Genomic DNA, 21,328 nt, shown 5'->3' with positions numbered 1-21,328 from the left:
ACTTGAGTTCAACAGTAATCAGTGCCGTGTGGCAGTGACACCAGGCTGAGCCATCAGTAAGGACTAGTTAAGCTCAGTGGTAGAGCATATACCTAGCATGTCATGTGTAAGGCCCTGGGTTCTCCAACATGGTAAAACACAAAACCACCATAACAAAACCCACAACAATTCTAAACAGACTAATTTAACAGTTTGGAGCTAAAAATGAATCCATATTTACACAGGCATTTGACTCTCCATGGAGATCTGGGTAAAGGAATGGTTGAGTGTACATATGTGCCTGCATGCATGCATGTGTGTGTGGTGTGGGGGGGAGGGTGCTTTACTCTTTAAAAGTCACAGTACTGGAAAACTTTCAGTCCCACATTTCCAGGGACAGGAGAGGCTGTACTCTGAGTTGATCACCAGTGATGAAATCATTCAGGCCTCAAAAAACAACCCAGAAGAATGACGTCCAAGCTCTCGAAGGCTGGACATGGGCAGAGGTAGAAGATGCAGATGCTTCAGTCGTAGCCCCTATGTCATAACTCACCACACACACACACAGCTGTGCGTCTTTACTCACAACAAGAGGGTGCACTTAAATATTTTCCCCTACGTTCTGTGAGCTGGCAAGTCGACCAAACCTAAAGAGACTATCATAGAGACCTCAATTTATTGGTTTGTTTTGCAGTATTAACATCAAAACCAGGGTCTAACACAAGATGGGAAACCCTAATTCATAGCAGACTGGCCCAAACTGTGGGTGACAAAACATGCTTGTGAATGGCATGCGAAGAGAGGGCATTTGTAGAATGGAACCTCCACCTCATGGAATCTGACCCTTTGAGCATTGTCACAATGAATTTAAGGGTGTCCCTGGTCCACTGAGAAATGTGTTACACAGCTAGCTTTGGACACCACAGGTTACAGGCACATTTTACGTTGTACTGAGAGTAAGGAATAGTAAAGCAGATTAATTTTTTTCTATAGCTCTTAATTCTCTAAATATAATAGGTAGGACTGTAGTGTATTTATACAGTGGGATATTACCTAGCAAAAAGAAAATAAAAGAAACAAGTTGCTGGTGTTGGTTACAAAGGGAATAAACCTTTGAGTATTACACTGGCAAGACATGCCTGGTGAGCACATCTGTGTGGCAGAGTCTGGGACACGCACTGAGCACATCTGTGTGGCAGACTCTGGGACACGCACTGAGCACATCTGTGTGGCAGAGTCTGGGACACGCCCTGAGCACATCTGTGTGGCTGTGTCTGGGACACGCGCTGAGCACATCTGTGTGGCAGAGTCTGGGACACGCGCTGAGCACATCTGTGTGGCTGTGTTTGGGACACGCGGTGAGCACATCTGTATGGCAGAGTCTGGGACACGCGCTGAGTACATCGATGTGGTGTCGGAGTATTTCTAAGTTCTAAGAGCAATGAGCTAAGTTTTGCCAAATTCCTGGGAGGTTTCAGCAGGATTGGCTTCAAGAGAAGGGAATGTTTGGCGATGAAAGCAATAGTTTTTGTTTTTGTTGTTTTTTAATTTTGAAAGAGTTTTGGGTTACATTGATATATGTATTTTCCAAATGTACGCTAAAAATTTAACTTTATGTTAATTTTACAAGAGAAAAAAACTAAAGAATGATTATGTTATGCATGAAGAATAGGGAAAAATACACTGATGTCTATAATGTTCTTATTTCAGCACCTAGATAAGTTTGATGATAAGTAGATGGATAGATATGGATAGATGTAGAAAAAGGCAGGTGCAATGATATGCTAATATCTAGATGCAGGTGTAATGAAATACTCTGCATGCATCAATAATTCTCAAAATCAAACTCAGGGGAGGGCAGACTGCCGTGGTGATGGTGGACTAGCTTCACATCTCCTTTTCTGAGTTATTCCTCTACCTTTATAATAACAAATACTGTTGAAGAAAGCAAGTCAATGACATTTACCAAAGTGAGCAAATACAAATGGTTTCAAAGCAATCTATTGATCCCATATTTTAGCATTAAAGCTAAAACAAACTGGTCCTAAATCCACTACTGTACAATCTAGTCAGAACCTTAGGATTTCTGGTTATGTATCAAGTCATAGGTTTCGAACTAACTGAAAGTTTTAAAGGTAATTAAAAATGCAACTAAAAAGCTGTTTTGGGGTCAAATGGGTCAGTGAGTGAGACCAGCTATCAGTCAATCCAGTCATGCCAGTTTTCTAAACAAACAGAGAATGCCATGCAATTTTCATTTCATACACTTCTCCCTAGAACCAGGGCTTATTGGCTGACACAGCTCTAGGAAGAGCAATAAAATAACGTGTGGTCAACTCAGAAACTCAGGAACTTCTGAAAACTGCTATCATGTTTAGTATGACCTCGGGTCTCAGCTCCCATTATGCCCGTCCAAACGTTGTGTGCTGTGCAGAGCTCACTGTGAACACGCAGAGTTCTGGAGCTGGCCTCCGGCTCACCTGACTGCTATGTCATAGGATTCCGGATGGATGCAAGTCTGGTCCAGTGGGTTCGGTGTGAGGGTGACATCTGCTTTGGTCTTCTTTTTGCCCAGCTTCTCACCAGTGAGCACAGCAGCTCCCTGGTGGCTCTGGCCTGAAGAGTCAGTGGGCCCACTACTGCAGTCAGGAAAAATCATGATAAAAATGAGGAAGTGGGGCAGAAAAGCAGAGAAACATGACTTAACTATGCACTCAGTCCTCTGCTACATAAACCACACATGGCAGTCATTCACTTCACAGAAACTATCACATTTTGCTTAAAATACTATTAATACAATTTTGTTACAATTCAGTCCATACAACTGGCATTCTAGGGGAAATGAAGAAATAAATAAAACCATTGCCATTATAGTAAGATGGCAAAGATAGTTTCTCAGAGCTGAGGAAAACCAAGTTCCCAAGAGAAACTACTGAATGTAGAATGAGACCATGAAGCTAGATTCACATCTGACATATAAACAGGACATCTACTTGAATATCTACTTGAGAAAAGATAACGGCTTTCAAAGGAGTAAGCTCAAACTCAGTATTTAGAGACAAGCCAAGCCAAATCAGCCTGGCATTAGACTTCACCTACAAACAGCAGATGTCAGAGCACAGGCGACTAACCTTGAAAGAGTAAAGAAAATGCCCTGAATGCAGAGTCAAATGCTCTGAATGCAGCATTCAATAGGAAGACAAACCAAAAACATCTCCAGGCATGTAAAACTTCAGCAAAACCTATACAGCAATAACATGTAAAACCTATACAATAATATGCACTACAGAAACAGTGGGAAGTACAGGAATAAAAAGTAACATTAAACAAATGCTTATCAATGTTATTAAAATGACTATATAAATATATATAAATCTAAATAATGCTACTGTATATATGTATGCATGTATGTGTGCATGCACGCTCATCTCTCCATGGAGGGAAACAGAGCTAAAGAGAAGTCGGCAAGGAGAGTGGGGAAAGTCCTAAGTGTTTAGCCCTTTTCAGGAGGACAGAGCTGCTGATTAAATAAAGATGTGACAGGAAAACAAGGAGAGACACAGGAGAAAGCATGATGGGAAAAATACAAAAGACAGAAGATTCAGTGCATTTAATTACTACAATACATACAAATGCATCAGAATCAGACTGAGGGAAGCCATGAGATCAGCTACATGCTTACAAGAAGCACACCAACAATTAAATGCTAGGCATGAAAATAACACCAAACATGATCTATAGAGGCAAGCAGAGCAACAATGCTAGCCATCAGAAAATTTCAAGACAAAATCACAGAGGTAGCAATTTATATGATATTCTTATTAAAAGGCATGAGTTGTCCAGAAGATGTCACAGTCACGAAGTTCAAGTACTGACGCCAGCTGAAAATATGAGGCTTGAAAACTCAAATGTTTACCAACAAGGCAAAGATTACATTAAATTATAGCCCGCCTGTAATTTAATTAAAATATTACATAGGCCATGTAGAAAATGACAAGAAAAATAGCAAGAACCTATACATAATACTTGGAAAGATTTCAAATAGTTATATAGCATAAGCTTCCTGCTCATATTTAACAGAACGCCACAAGCAAATGATGTGGAAATATACCTACAATGTGGAAATAGGTACAAGAAGCTCTAAAAGTGAGAAAGAAAAGCATGCTCACTTATTTCTTTTAAAATACTATCTGAATTTTCTGACCAAGCTTTCAAAATACATATCAGTTAACAAAGGACTATTTTATCTTCAACACTATTAATGTATGGCTTCTGGGTCGTGTGTGTGTGTTACATGGAACTGCAGATGAGCGCAGACTCCCGAGGTGCAGTCTTTCTTTTGGGCAGCCAGCTCACAAAAAAATGACATGAAGACATTACTAATTATGAAAGCTCAGCTTTAGCTTAGGCTTGTTCCTAACTAGTTCTTATAACTTAAATCAACCCGTCTCTTTTAATCTCCATTCTCTTATGTGGTTTAGTTACCTTTACTCTGTACTGCTCAGCCTGCTTCTCAACATCTAGCTCATAACCCTGCCGTCCTTCTTTTCCCGGTTCCCCCTCTGCCTGGAAGTCCCACCTATACCTCCTGCCTAGCTTTGGCCATTCAGCTTTTTATTACATTAATCGCAGCAGCACACCTTCACATGGCATACAAATATTCCACAGCACCTGGGCTTTACGGTGGTGCCAGGACTCAGGTTCTTGTGTGTGTTCTGCAGCACTTTATCAACTAAGCTGTCTTGCCAGCCCCAGATTCCGGGCTTTTTAATTTGCTTCGGAAGAAGTCCTACTGTTGTGCAAGAGTTCCCCAAGTCTTTCACTATACACTTACAGCTTCCTCCTTTACATATAACTTTATGAGCTACTTAGAATTTACTGACGATGAGAGTGAGTTAGGATGCCAGTATCCTCTGCATGCACCAACATTCTGAATTACATTTTTCTGTGATTTTATCTATCCATGATCTACCAGTATACAAAATGTCACCTTATTATAAGCTAAGTTCCAATTATTTTATAGTGGGTTTGAGATTTTACTCTGCTCCACTTACTTATCAAACCCCAACTGTTTCGTTCTTGCTCTCATGACTGAGCTGTGTAATGTATTCTACCATCATACGGGGCTGACATTCGCTTAACCCACTTCCGGGTGAGACTGCTTCTGCACGACCTGTACTATAGTTTGTGAGGAGAAAAGATTATGCGTTGATGAACCAGGAATTCCTAAAGGAGCCGATGCATAAAGAATATCCCTTCATGTCTATAACATGCTACTAAATTTATCCAATTTCTTTGCTTTTGGACAACTTGGACTAGAAGGGAAAGATTCAGTTCAGTCCCCCAACTGGTGGCCGGTGGTCAGCATGAACTCAGCAGTGCAATATGGACACATCAAGTCTCTACCACTCCTTCCCCGGCCATGCTGCCATCATGTGGCCGAGCCTCTCCTTCCCCTGACACATCGTGGCCATCCGGATGAGCCTTGTTTTTGAACACATCAAAACTGGCTCTGCCACAGGACTTCTCACACTTGCTGCTTCCTATGAGCCCTGTGTAGCTGGCCCCTTCATTTCACTTAAAACTTTGCTCAAATAATTTTCTAATTCATAATGTAGTTAAAGCAGCTGCTTGGCCCCCAGGACAGTGCCAAATTCCTTAATTTTTACAGCACTTACCATCTGAATCTGCTTGTTTTACTAGTGGCTTATTGTCCTTCCCAAGCATTAAAACGTGATACAATGAGAACAGGCAATTTTCTGTCTTGCTGGCTGCTGTATTCCTAGCCTAGCACAGTAATACTGACCCCTGTGGGGGTGAGAGGATGGACAACAAGAACAACAGAGGAGCCTGGTAGTACCACTACAGGTGCGAGCTTCACAATCACCTGCAGAATGTCCGGATGTAGTCCTGGTTGATTCTGATGAAGCCAGCACACTGCTGGAAGGATTTTGGACCAAGCCCTTTTACCTTCTTCAACTGTTCTCGGTTGATGAAAGGGCCATTCTTCTCACGCCACTCAATAATATTTTTGGCTCTGTTGGCATTAAGTCCTGCAATATGCCTAAAAAATAAAAAGGTAAAATAAAATAATAGTTATAAATGAAAAGAGAAAGATCTTGCCTAAAAATATGATGGCACAAATCACCTGGACCTTAACATCAACTGCAATGACACACCACCAGACATCTGCATTAATCAAAAGCAGGACAGAAGAGAAAATGCAAAGCAGCAACAAGTCAGTTGCTCCCTGTGCTACTGGAGGAACTGAGGCGGCAGCAGAGCGTCTGCTCCTCTACATGACTCACAATCTCTGTATCTCCCAACTCAGGAAAAGTGTGAACATCTCTGCTCAGCTTAGAGAAGGCTTCACGTAGCTGTCCCTTCCTATTAGAATCTCCCGGTCCATTGCTATATAAAACTGAACTTTAGAGAGGAACTTCCCTATGAAGTTGCCATAAAGGCATGAAAACTCTATCACTAAGGTCTTTGCTTGATTTCAATTAAAAGACTGTTATTACAGAGAACCCTAATTCCACTGCACAGTTCCAAGCATGGAATTACGACTTTTGTGGCTTTGGTAGGAGGTAAGTGGTATCTTAGAACACAGAAGGTATTTTCCACTATCACAGTTTTAGTGAGAAGGGCTCAGATCCAGGAACTTCATAGAGCACCAGCAGACCCGTACATCCAGAGCAAGAGTGTGAACCAAAACAAGGAAAAGAAAAGAAAGAGGTACTCCTCTGTAACTGTCAGGAAAACAGCCAGTCAGTGTTGACAGGTGACTGAGATACTCTTTGAACCTGCAGAAGCCCTCACCATTTGGTGACCTTCAGCTTTGACAGGTACATGAAAGAGACTAGGCAAGTGAAGGCATCTACTCTGCAGCTTGGGGCAATGGCACTTTTACATGCTAACCTCATTTAAGTTCCATCAGCAGCATTGATGCAATCAATGGTTACCACGAACCATTTCAGATGTGCACTACTAAAAATAATTATGTGCACTCCTGCAATTCTTTCCTTAAATGACATCTTCCTCTCTGGTTATTCTACAGGAACATATAAAACTACAGATTTTCTATGCTGGACAACTTTATACACAAGCCCACTTCTCTCAGTTAGCAAGTTAAACTCTTGTCTCACCGCAACAGAATCTCGGAACAGATGTTGATATCCACTCCCACAAAGCTGACACATTCTTCCACAATGCTGTCCAGGGTTGCCTTGAGTAAAGTCTGGGATACATCGTGCTGAAAAGATAAAGATGAAGCAGTGATCAAATGCAGGTGATGCCATTTGTAGACTGTTTCATTTCTGCCCACATTTATTGGTAGTTGACTAACGCACACCATGAAAATCCCTTTATTCCTCTTAAGCACACTTTAATAGATGTAACTGAGCTGAAATTAAGGAATCTATTTCCATACATTCTAAACCATGCATACACGTTCATATACCACACACAAAGGGAAACAGAAAAAATCCCCGATAGACTGGAAGTGTATCTTTGCGAATGATGTTCTGATAGACTGAAGGTGTATCTATCTTTGCTAATGATGTTCTGATGGACTGAAGGTGTATCTTTGCTAATGATGTTCTGATAGACTGAAGGTCTATCTGATAGACTGGAGGTGTGTATCTTTGCTAATGATGTTGATAGACTGAAGGTGTATCTATCTTTGTTAATGATGTTCTGGTAGATGCCAGCTTTAAAACTGCAAAACTGAAAACAAACAAAAGCACTTCTGAGTATTCCAACCAGAAAGACTGAAATACAACTGGTGGCAAATACCAAATATTGGTGAAGGTGCAGACCCATACTGCATGGAGCATTATGCAGTATGCACCAAAAGTGCATTTTAGATCAAATATATAAAGCAAGGCAGTTTTTATGGAGGGTTTATTTTGTGTGGTTTAAATATAACTTTACATATAACATAATCAGACATTTACACAATGTAAAAAGTGTACTGTTAGTCAATATAAATTAAACTACAAAGGAATAAAAAAATTTAACAAAATCCCTAGGAACTCACCCAAGAAGAAACAGAACAGCTGAGCAGACCTACCAGGGGATTCAAGCTTGAATTCCTCCAGTGAAGACCTTGGGTACAGGGTCCGTTGATGAATGTGACTAAACATCCCTAGAACAATTACTGCCAACACTTCCCAGATCCTCAACTACAGGAGTGACAGCTCCTACCTCATTCCACAAGGCCATTACCAACACCAAAGTCAGACAAAGATACCACAGGAAAATGCCACCCCTTAGGAAAATAGGTGCACACAATGCTAGCAAACCAAATCCAATGAGAAGAATGACAGCAGCTTAACTAGGAACCTTTCTTGTTCCAAGGAGTGAAAATCAGTTTGCAAAAGGTACGGCTATCTGTTAATGCACTGTAGTGTCAATTATATGTACATTTCTGTAGCCTTTATCTGTTCTAGCCTTTTCCTTTTCTTTTCAATACATAAAGTATATTGCACTGTAACTATAGTAGTGACTAGGAATAAAAAATAAGGTATTTTTAACTTTTCAAAGAAAAAAAATCACTACACACCATGGCATGCATATGTGCGCACGCACATACACACACACACACACACACACACACACACACTTAGATACACTCAGTAAAAATGAATTCAAGAACCAAATACACATATTTTTAAATTGCAAACAATCATGACATTTTTAAACTTTCAATTTCGAATTCAGAAAAGAAAAGTATTATTGTAGAAAGCTAGCTTCAGAGCAGAATGCCATTACCATCTTAATCGGGCACCTGAGGCTGCAGCTGCTTCTTGCACTTCCTTCTCAGCTGATGTAATAATTCTATGGGCTCCCTGTGGTCTTTGGAGGGAATGTGGAAGTTTAGAGCCCATCTATGCAGCTACGAGGGAGCTGTCATCCATGTTTAGTGAGAGCTTGCAAGGATGCACTGTCTGGGCATCAGGCAGACTCTAAGTCAGTCTGATTAAATAAGCTCACTTGTTCACCACACACAACTTGGTCTGTCGATGGTGCCCTATCTGGGGTGAGTAAGTGTTACCTCTCTAGAAAAGTTCACCCAAGTAAAAAGAGCTCTTTATAGTTTTCCATCAAATAGACACTCCAGTGTGTTTTCCAAATAGGAAGAACAGTGTCACACATATTCATAGCACAACTATTAAAAGCAGGCTAATGCATAGCCCACATTCAAGTTTTCTGAAAATCTTAATCACTCTGCAGAGAACTGTTCTACCAATCCAGAACTCAACTTGGGATCACAAACTAAATTTAGTTGACTCATCTTCACATACTTTACTAGGCAGCTTCTAAGAAGGTTTCTAATGATCTCCAAATCTTACTATTCGTGCATTTCTGTAAGTTTCTATTGAGTACTGGACACATTAATGACTCTTCTGCAGATCAAGTGTTATTAATATTATTATACCAAGTACAGTGAGTGTGAATCTGAGAAGTGAATGGACTAAGCTTGAAAGTATCATACAGCTTCACAGCATTGCCCTCACCAGTAGCCTATCTACATTAAACCTTTGCTAATATTTGTGTTTGGCCACTAAATATGCAATGTGGTGCTTAATCTTATAATAGCGTGTTAGTTAATTTTACATCACCATGCTGTTAAATACCTGACATAAACTGTTTAAAGGAGGATTTGTTTCCGTTCACGGTTTCCAATGTGGTGGGGAGGATATGACAGAGCAGTTTCATACCGTAGCAATCAGGAAACAAAGAGAGATGGAAAGGATCCAGGACGAGACAACACCCAACGACACCCATGCTCCTACCCCACAACCTACTTGTAGCTGTCTTATGTCCTAGTGCCAGCTCCTCCACGACAGAGGACCACGTCTGCACCACATGTGCCTTTTGCTGTGCATTTCACATACAAACCATAGTAGGTGGCAAAGGTCATTATTCATTTATTTCTAAGGAATTAGATTTCACTGTTTAGAGTGATATATACATATGCTCAAATATATGTGTGATGGTAATGTGACCATAATACAAAATATATTTCCTCCAGTGGATCCAAAGGGATGAAAAACAATAGTCTAAGCCAACCATGCTAGCTCTATTCCATTTATTTAATGATGTTAAATCATGTGAAGATAGATCTGCCAGGGGCTTAGAATGAGAAGCCACCATTACTCAAGAAAGACCATTAGGATCTTTGTACCACATGATAGGACGACCTTGAGAAAAGCCAACTCACTGAGGATGGAATACTCGGAAAGACAGGAACTCCAGAATTAACTGGCTCTGGACTCATTTCTCTGAGTTTCTGGCAATGCTATTTCTTTACTACTTAATAAAGATAATAGGTTTCCTTATTGTTCAAGCCATTTTGGGTTATGTCCACTAATGGTTTTCTAACCAAATGCCTTATCTAGGGGCTCAAAGTCTAGCAAGAAAGACAGAAGCAATGAAAACAAGAAGCATACGACCAAACACCTTTGAGCTTTTACAGTAAGGCATTATTTAAGGCTTTGTAACATCATCTAATTGAATTCTCACAACAATCGACAAAATGCTTCTATGATTTTACACAATATCTTGACAATAAGAATATCTTCTAAGGAAACAGCAAGACAAATTAAGGGTGAGTGTGTTGTTTGTATGTGCACATGTGCATTCAAATGTACAATCTAAGGGTCTATCTACAGGGGACTCAGGAAATACATGATAAAATCAACCAAACAAATGAAGCCCAGAGTAGACTGGCTATTTCACCAAAATGCCACATACAAAACGTCTACGGCAACCCAGGGCTAAAATGTCACCCTCAGCAGCTCCTTAGTAAGAAGTCACGCAAGCACTGCTGTCCACGCTCACCATGGGCTTTGCTGATGGTGTCCTTCACCTTTGTGCTCGGGACGGGGCTAACATCCTCGTCTATCTGGGAAGACTAACGGATCCACACTGTGCCCCTGACGCGCTGAAGCAGAGGTGCCTGTAGCTCCTCTCTCCCGGGCACGGTGCAGTGCTCACAGAGCTCGGTGCAGACAGCGCTGTGACGCCATGTGTGTGTCATGTCTCAGAGCTTTGCTGAGACTGTTGAAAGCTGAGGCGTGACACATGGCGCTACCTGCACTCACTGGTCCAAGACATGAGGCCCCCAGGACTGACTGCTAATAATCCCCAAGGACCTGTGCCAGGAAAAATGAGCCATTCTATTTTCAGAAAGAAGTTACCCAACTCTGCGGTTTTTTTTTGTTTTGGTTTTTTTTTTTTTTTGGGCAAGTTATGTGAATTGTATAAACAGACTCCTTCAAATTCAAGGACATACTTTTTGGGTCATTATATTTTTACATAAAATTTATGAGATTTTAAAAGAGGATTATAAATGGTCATTAATGCTAGTCAGCTTTTTGAGGTCAGAATCCACATTTTTATTATTACTTTACCACAAACTTCTGAAGAATTGCTCATCAAACTGCTTGTTTTACTCTCTCCTGAAGCACCAAAACTATCTCACAATTATTTTCTTGTTAAAAGCCCTTCCAGATGCAACACTGGAGATTCAGCTTCTAAAGCAACAGAATTTCACTCTGTATATTCACACTAAACTTCAATTTTATCCCTTGTGGTCTTCTGGCATGGCATTCTTTTAGAGTCTTTATTCTGTTCTGACCCAGGTTCCTTTCTAGCCCTTAAAGATGACCAAATACAAACCACAGCTAGGAACTAGCATGCAAGCCAAAACAATGAAACAACAACAACAGTGTAGAAGGAAAAGTCTACCCGATTTTAAGCAAGGCAAGTTTTTTCCCGATTTTTCCTCACCCTGCGCCTACTATGCTTTGATTGACATGTGGCAGTCTAAGAGTCATCCAGAGGAGTGTGAATAACCCATGAGCGAAAGAAGTGACAGGAGAATGGAAACCATTCCGGAAAACAGAATACAACCCAGAGGTCTTTATGAGGCCCTGTGAAAGACAGGACAGAGATCCTGGAACCACTGTGTTCCAGCTCTACCGATCACAGAGAATTGTTAGACGCAACAAGACAAGTGATTTTGTTGGACAAATGGACAAGAGTTCTGCATAAGCACATTCCTTAAAACACACCCTGAACTCCAGAGAACAAGTTCTGCGCTCTAAATGAGTAAACTGTCCGGTGAACTACTCACCGCGCTTACGGGGCCCTGGGATTAAGATGGCAAAGGGCACTAGTCTTTCAGCACCAGAGGGATTTTCAGGATCTGGAAACAGACTGAAATATGGCTGGTAGTTGGGAGAAGAAAAAACAACACAGAAGGAAGTCTCTGCAAATCCTCTTGGTGAAGCATATGGAAGGGATGCTGGCAACCACTAATGTGGCAGTAAGCAATGCTGCCTGCGTGAGCTTTTACTATTTAGTGGTAATCAATTATTCAAGCCAATTTGACAGAAAAATCCTTGGAACTACAACTTATTTGTTCTGCACAAGACAAATTGATTAATTTTAAAACCCTAACCTTTTAGGGCATCAAGTGAGCATCCACAGATGTTCCATGCTCTGCATGGCCAGACTCCTGTTTCCAGGACACACTGTACCTCTGGGAATCTCCATTCAGCTCACAAATCTCCAGCAACTTTTCTGTCTGGCTTCATGGAATCTTGTTATATACACACTTTTATATTTAACAACTGATGTTGGATAGCAAGCAATGCAGTACTATTATCTGAGGTGAGGACACTAAACAGGAAAAACCTACACCCAACATCACATTAAATGTTAAGAAACTAGATTTCTTACTAGTAGAAGAACAAATCCAGGACGTCCTTTCCCAACATCATCCTCTAAGGCCAGGCTAACATAGTAAGACAAGAAAAAAGGAGGTGCATATTAGAAGTGAAAAAAATTAAACTACCCTTGTTAAAGTCACAGGAAAGATGCAGGATACAGGTAGATACACTAATATAGAGTTCAGTCACATTTCTATATCAGTGAATGAATGACACTTGAAATTGAAAACAAATTATCATTTACTTTAGCAGTGCAGAAATAAAGAACTCAGGTTCAAACCTGACTATCTACACAAATAGTCCTTCCCTGTCTCCATGTGTACGAAGAAAATCAGCAAACTTTGGCAAAATACACTGACAAATTCAATGAGTGAAAGCCATTCTATGTTCATGGATAGGACAACTCAATATTGTTAAGACGTCAGTTCTTCTCATATTGATCTATAAAATTCAAACCAATACTAGTCAAAATTGTAGAAAATGATTTTAGGGATACCAAGTTGGTCCTAAAATGCACACAGACAAAGCAAGACTCAGAATGGTTAACAGAATACTGAAGGAAAAAGTAAAACTACAGAACTGACAAAACCCAACTTGCTATAAAATTTCAGTAATCAAAAACGACGAGGAACCGGGGAAAACAAACAAACCAACAAAAACAGATTAAAGGAATGAAGAGTCCAGAAAGTCTCATGTGATGAACTCATCTTTGACAAAGGAACAAAAGCAACACAGTGAAACAAAGGCCATCTCTTCAACAAACTGTTGCTATAGCAACCACACACAGAAAAATATTAAAATGAACTTAGGCACAAAACCAATTCAAAGTGGATCAAAGGCCCTAAATGTAAAATCCGAAACTATTAAACCTTGCATCAGTCACAGGGAGAAACCTAAGTGACTGGACTACAATGGAAACAAACTGACAAGTGGACTTCATTAAACTTTAGAACCTTCTGCTCTAAAAGGGACAATGTCAAAAGAAAAAAAATGAGAGGACAAGCCATACATTGTGAGAAAATATTTTAAAATGTTATTATAACAATAATAATTATTAAAATTGGACAAAAGATACACAGATGGTAAGTAAGCATATGCAAGATGTTTCGTAAAATTGTGTCACTTGGAGAATCCATATTAAAGCATTATTGAGGTCTGAGCATTCAAAAATTCTATTCCATGGTTCTTACCAAAATGAATTGAAAACTTATATCAACATAGAAACTTTCATATGTGATGTGGGATTTTCCTCTGTAACAATGATCAATAAGGAAATCTCATTGGACCTATAGCAAGGTAGAACTTAGGTAGGCAGGGAAAGCTAGGCTGAATGCTGGGAGAAAGAAGGGCGGAGTCAGGGAGATGACATATGTGTCCCGTGTCCCCCCCCCCCCCCCCACTGGAGACAGGCGCCAAAACTTTAGCTGGTAAGCCACATGGCAAAACACAGAATGATAGAAATAGGTTAAATTACTATGTAAGAGTTAGCCAATAAGAAGCTAGAACTAATGGGTCAAATAGTAATTTAATTGATACAGTTTCTGTGTGATTATTTCAGTGCCGAGGAGCTGGGTTCCTCCTCAACAAATGGTTCTCTCCTACTACACATATGTATCATCATTCCCAAAACTTACAAGAACTAAGATGATCTTTAGTAGATAAATGGGTAAAGGTGGTACATCCAGATGGTAACATATTAATCAGTAAGAAAAAGAAATGACCTAGCAAATCATGAAAAGACATGGCCAAACCCCCACTGTACACTGCTTAGGACAAGAGGTGAATCTCAAAAGGCTACCCTACTGTATGACTCCAATTCATGTTCTGGGAAAGGCTGTCTTACAGACACAATGGAAAAAGTGCTTACGGCTAGCTGAAGGTGGAATGAACTGGCATGGTACAGACAACTTCTGTAAGATTTTCGAATACTAGATACATGCCATTACACCTATGTCAAAGATCTACAGAACAAATACCCTCAACTATGGACTCTGGTGATAACGTAACAGTTGGGTTTATTGGTTGCAATCAATACACACCCTGGTGCAGGGTGCTAGTAGTCTGGGAATCTGTATTTCTATGCAGGGGAAAATATACGGGCACTCTAGTTTCTGCTTAGTTTTGCTGTAAACCTAAAACCTCTCAAAATTCCTATCAGATTCAGTCTGATCAGCTACTAAGTTACTTGACTGACAGAACAAATCTAATACTCTGAGGAAAACAAAATTTGCGTTGTGTCCCCATATAAAATAAAAAGGTATGGCAAGAAGTGACACAATGTGATCTATAAGAGAGATCATTAGTCATTCAACAGACAACAACCTAGGATGGATGACCCAGATGGCAGAGAGTACAGACAAGTACTTTAAGGAAGCTTTAAGCTACTAAGAGGGCAATATGATTACAAACAAACCAAGCAAAAAACAAAAAGCAAGCAAACAAATGGAAAATAGAAGAGAATCAGAGGCTATAATTACCACATGATTGCAAAAATGTATCTGAAATAAAACAAAATTAATGAAAACAAAGTTATTAAGTTTAATAGTGGATTGGAGGAGACCTGTATTAGTGAACAAAAAGATCAGTAAAATTATTATATTGGAAAAAAGAATTATAAGGAAGGGATGGGGTGGAGACAGGAAAGCCTCATGACCTACAGAACAAAAGTTAACATGGATAAATGTGTATCATGGAAACCTCAGAACAGAGAGTGTACAGAATAAAAATATGAACAATTGACAGCGAAAATTTTTTCAATTCTTTTGGAAAACATTATATAGATCCAAGCAGCACACTGAAACCTCAAGAAAGATAAGAAAACCACACCTAGGACTGTTGTAGCCAAGCTACCAAGAACACAGTGAGAGCAGTGCAGACAGAAAGGGTGCACTGTGCATGGAGGACGAGCCCGGGTAACGGCTGGACTGTCAGAAACAAGAGACAGCGACGTGACATCTTCAAAGTACAGTATAAGGAAAGAAAACACAAAAACCCTGTCAACTTCAAATTTATCTCTCGAAGATAAAGGAAAACTATGGGCGCTTTCAGATAAATGAGAACTCGCTGCCAGCAGACCTGCCGTACAAAAAATGTTGAAGGGAATTTTTCTGCCTAAAGAAAATTGACAACAGATGGGAAATGGGTGGACACATATAAAATTATGAGTTAGTGTGTATTATAATTTTACCTTAAAGATAAAGGAATACTTAGAGCAAAAACGATAACATGGAATTTGGAGATACATGTCATATATGTGACACTTACATATCATGTCTATGAAAACAAAGGAAAGGGAAGTGAGGTAATGCTACTGCAGACTAGGGCAAAGGTTACACATTACAATCCCTGCCATAACTGCTAAGGGAAAACTGCAGAGAACTACAGATGAAACTGAAAGTTGAAAACCAAAAGCTCTTTGACTTTTCTGTCCAAAATAAGCAGAAAGAAAGAAGAGAGGAGCAAAGGACCAATGAGAAAATAGAAAGCAAAAAAAAAAAAAAAAGAAAAGAAAAATAAGAACTGTAGACCTTAATTCAGTAATATCAACACTCAAGCTATAGTCTAGATGCAATAAATGACAAATTTGTCTTTCATCATTCAAAATTTTTGTACTTTTAATACATATAATTTTAAAATAATTATAAATAGTTGAGGATATGGCTCAGTAGTAACTGCCAAGCAAGCAAGCATGAGAACCTAAATTCAAATCCCAAGCACCCTCAGGGAAAGCTGGGTGTAGTGTTGTCCTCTTGCAATGTCGGCACCATAGAGGCAGATTCCCCGAGGTTCACAGGCCAGCTAGCCTGGTTAAACTGATGAGCTCTGGTTCAATGAGAGATCCTGTCCCCCAAAATAAGTCAGAATGCAAAGGCACCTGATGCTGATCTCTGACCTCCACACTCATGTGCACAGTACACACAGAACTATAAGTAAGCAAAACTCCACCCTAAGTTTCTAAACTGTGAACTCAGATTTCTGGCTATCAAAGCTAACAGTTTAGAAGGGATACTGATACTCAGCTCTGCTGTCTTTAGCTCAGGTTTCATAGCTCTAGAACACGTGACTGAGACTACTCTGGGGTTTGTCCACTGGACTGACAGCCCTGACTTTGACAGAGGATTTCCCTCTATATAACGCTGTTATTTTCAAAGCTAAAATCATTCTCGTCACAGCCTTCCAGACCCGAGAACTCAAAGCAAAGGAGCACAGTTGGGTGGCACAAGCTACCCAGTCAGCTGCAGGTTTGCTACCCTCCTTTACAAAGCTCCCCATGGTAACAGAGATTTAAACAGGGTGGGTAGCTTCTCTATGAACATGAAGATCATATCCACGTCTTCCTAACTGTTCAGCGTTTACATGTTAAGAACTCAGGCTTCTACTCTGTCCTGCAGCAGGTGCTCTTATGTCCCCTAGTGGATACAGGATGACATAGTGGAGAAAAGACAGGGCCAATACCAGCCCAGTAAAGGTCCATAACTCCTAAATGCCTGCCTTGCCCACAAACTTCTCCAAACCAAGGCTTTGTGTGTCCTACTTGATCATAACAAGGAAAACATTAGCACATCTGAACTGGACCACGCCTACCTGCCCCATGTGTGGCCACCTAGCTAAAACATGATCTTGGCTCATGACATAGGCATGAACAAATGTACACCAATTAGTGACAGAGTTTGACCTGACACAACACAAAGGAGTCGACATTTCCACTGTAAATCTTTATTTTTAGCGATTTATGGCTTAGTCATAAAAGCAGACCTTAGGAAAAAAAATAGAGTGAAAAGATTTAGCCACAACAGAGAAGTTTTCCTTCTAATAAACTAAAAATAAAACCATGTAGAAAATCTGATCTGAGACGACGGAGGTTGGAGGGAGGCCCTTTGTGGGTGTGAATGCTTGGACAGCTGCTGTGTCACTGTGTCCCTAAAGTGGCAGTGACTGGAAAGAACCAAGGCAAGGTTCAATTGTTCTTGAATATGGAAAGAAGGCTCCCTGATGGCACCTCTAAGTTCTAAAGACACGTGTCCTCAAATGCATGTCCCACGCACACAGTGGCCCACACAACACCGGCTATCAACTGACTTCTGCCTATTATTACTAGAGACAACTTACTTTCTTCAGTAAAACCAAAGGCCGTTGCCAGCACTGGATTCACAGCAGAACATTTCCACAGAGTTGCAGCATAAATACAGAAGGCAAGGTACCCATTGCCTTGGTATCCCTTTTCGACAGAGCCGACTTGGCAGCATGGAGCCTGGGGGCTTCATGTGGTCTACAGCAATTCTGCAGCTAGCCTAGCTTTCTGCATCACTTGGGGTGAACAGTGGGCTCTAACACTTAGCCCTCTCATTTCCTGTTTTCAGCTGTATAAGGAATATGCCATGCCCACAGCTGTGGAAAGTGAGGAACTTCATTTTATTTCTGGTGTATGTGGTACGGACTCAGTGTGAGTCTTGCCATCGTCTTTTGCACTCCACTGAGCATGGGGCGTGTGGAGGAAGTTTCTGTGTCTCTGTATCTCCACTTCCTGATGCCTTGCTGCCTGATACATGGAGAAAGAGGGGCAACTGGGGGCAAAGTTCTTTCTCTTCAGCCTTTGGATTCTTTTGGCATGAGTTGAGAATTAAGTTAAAGAGAAGAGTGGCATCAAGTAAGACGAGACACTGGCCCAGAGCAGCCTGAGAATATGGTGGTATTACGTCCCAAACACACATTAGACAGAAAAATCTTCAGCAGGCAGTCAGCAGCAAACTCAGAATGAAGTTTTACAACAAAATTCAACTGTTTTAACATGTTATACTAAGACTGGGCATGGGCCTTTGCATTCCACACTCACCAAGTCTCCAGAAGAATGGTCTCTGGGTGAGGTTCTAGATTAAGAGCTCCTGCTACTTCCCACACAGTCAAGACAACTGCAGGTGCTTTGCTGCAAACACGCGTGCCTTTTTCCTGGAAAGCTGAGAAAATTCAGCACCTCCTGTCTTTGAACTCACTTAGCACCTATCATCTCAAACTCCACTAATTTGACACAAATCAGGAGACAAAGAAATTGGGTGGTCTCAATAATAGAAATATTATTGAGTTCTCACCTGGGCAGCTTTCAAGTCAGCCTTCAGAACTCATTCACAAACACCCCTTAGCACACTCAGAGACATTATAACAAGCACCAAACAAACAAAACCAAAACAAAAAACAAAAACAAATCAAAACAAACAAAAAAACCCTGACTCAATGTCATTGCTAGACAGGTCAAATAGTTGCAGATCCTGACAGACAAGCAGCAGGTGTGGAGACAGTCTAGTTGTTGACATCACAGACTGCATCTATATCCATTATTTCACTGGGACCAGTAAGTCTGTTATCTCCGCTCCCAGGAGGCCAGGGCAGGAGAGTCTTTGCAGTCCATGCCTGGTCTCCACAACAAGCTCCAGCCCAGCGAGAGCTGTGGCAGCAGACCATACTGCCGTTCCCTTACAGCCTCTGACAGTTCCATGTATGACAACTGCCCCTTTCCCAGAAGGATCCCCCATCTGTCTGACCCAGAGTGATGGCTTTATAGGGGAAGGGTAGAAACATTCTGAAGTTCAGAAAGGTATTACAAATGTTACCGACTCCTCAGAAATAAGAACTGAACACTGTCCTTACAGAGCAGCCACACAAGATTAGGACTCAGACACTTATTCGCTGTGTTAATTCTTCAAACCACCAAGGAGACTATTTAATCAATAGGAGGCTCTGTTTAGAGCAGACTGTTTTGGATAAGTTTGGTTTTTAAGATGAATTTGTACTTCCTTTCTAGTTTAGTTTGAGAAGTTTGTTTGTTTTCCTGACACTGAGGAAAAAAAAAAAAAAGAAAGGAACACAGTGGGCATTATAACAATGAGGGCGCTACTCTGTCTAAGTCATAAAAGCAATGGTCAGGATAACCAGCTGTTCAGAATGGAAGGTGCAAGAGATGGCCACAGGCCATTCAAACAGGAAGCAATAGTAAGCCTTACCCTGTTTAAAAGCAACACACAGGACTGGGGCTGTCGCTCTGAGAGAAAATATGCCTTGTTTCCACGGGGACCCAAGTTCGATCCCAGTACTGCAAAAGAAAAACAAACCAACAAACCCCACATAGTCACAGGCCACCATTAAGGAAACTGAAACTCTAAGGCAACTTTCTGCCTTAGACACTCACTGCCTGTAATCAGGTCCTCTTGATTATGAAAAGGAACCCTGGTTTGCTTCTGAGCTGCATGTGGTTATCACCCCTGAAATGAGGTCACATTATGGGGTGAAGACAATGATCTAATGTGGATGAAATGAACAGTCACCAGGTGGCGACCCGAGTTGTGGGTGGCCTCAGGGAAGAGCTGAGGCTGCTCTCAGGTTTTTAATATAAAGAAGTCTTAATGAGGTTTGGAGCTACTAATTGGATTTGCTCAACTGGCGGGGGGCTGAGCTCTCTATTAGGCATAAGTCTGGGATGTCTATTAGATTTCCAACTTATAAGCTATAGGTAGCTGGTACTTAGGCTGGGGTTCAAAGAGGTAAAGGATGGAACATACTAAGCACGGAAGGCTTAGGAAGAAGTGCAGTGTAGCAGGACAACAGTGCAGAAACACTGAGGGACGAAAGTGGAAATGTACACTCTGTAAGCAAGAAAGTCACCAAAAACTTGAGGATAACATTTTTACAGTTGCTATGTACAAATGACCCAAAGAAATCCATCTTTTATAAAGCCCAGCCTCCAGAATCGACACACACGCCCAGTGGCATCCACTGGATCAGACATTAATCTGCTAGGTGGGTACTCTGTAGGTGACCAGGACAGGGCTGGGTTTCCTTAAGATTCATCATTGCTTCGTTGTTCTTCACATGAGAAGCAGAAGGCAAAGTGCTACAGAGAACCCACACAAGGCTGCCAACGCTCACCCATGTCTACAGAGAAGATCCATTTTAAACAATAATCTAGAAAACATTAATACTGAATATTAATAGGTATGTACAATCTTAGATTATAATTATAGTCTGAAGTCATCTCCACAAAACTGTGTTATAATAAACATTACCTTTCCAAGTTATAGAAGAAGAAACTGAGGCACAGGTGGGTTCGGTAAATAGTCTATGTTGGCTGAACATATTGGCAATGTGGCTGAACACAAAGGCTCTATCTCTGGAGCCCAAGAATTTAAACATGAAGTCCCTATTAGGACTCAGACACCCCAGCTTTTTTGCTTGCGTTACAAAGAAAACCCACTGATTTTACCTAGCTTATATTTTTTAAGGCAAGTTTTAAAAATATTCATCAGAATACCTTTTTATTTTTCATTCATTCATAAGACTTGCTATGACTAAAGGTTATGATAGAGATAAACTTTTAAAATTCTGTATTACAAACCTTACATAAATGACAGCTGTGTACAATTTTAGGAGAAAAAGCAAGATAAGTGATTTCCAAAGAAACTACATGGCAACTTGTTTGACAGGGTACTAGTCTGCTCTATCATAAAACTATAATTTACTTTCTCCTGTCTGCTTCCCTCTCATTTTTCTATCCTTCGTCACTAAGAAGGATCAATTGTAGCATTTTATCTGACACACTGAAAATAATTATGATTAGCTGC

The 21,328-nt window shown here is 40.6% G+C and overlaps 1 protein-coding gene across 3 annotated transcripts in view; it reads right to left on the bottom strand.

Moving 5' to 3' along the window:
- The window catches only part of Srbd1 (S1 RNA binding domain 1), a 179,327-nt gene that overhangs the window by 17,456 nt on the left and 140,543 nt on the right, over nt 1-21,328 (bottom strand). For all 3 annotated transcript variants that reach the window (XM_048416098.3, XM_048416099.3, XM_048416097.3), the window contains 3 exons: nt 7,125-7,231; nt 5,867-6,043; nt 2,460-2,618 (listed from right to left, as the gene is read on the bottom strand). In XM_048416098.3, coding sequence (XP_048272055.3) covers nt 2,460-2,618; nt 5,867-6,043; nt 7,125-7,231 — 443 coding nt within the window. The remainder of the gene's footprint in view (nt 1-2,459; nt 2,619-5,866; nt 6,044-7,124; nt 7,232-21,328) is intronic.

This window comes from Myodes glareolus, chromosome 6 (genome assembly GCF_982192425.1).
Source record: "Myodes glareolus chromosome 6, mMyoGla1.1, whole genome shotgun sequence".
Classification (NCBI taxonomy): domain Eukaryota; kingdom Metazoa; phylum Chordata; class Mammalia; order Rodentia; family Cricetidae; genus Myodes; species Myodes glareolus.
Note: the sequence above shows the minus strand (reverse complement) of the source record. Positions and strands in the feature narration are given on the sequence as shown.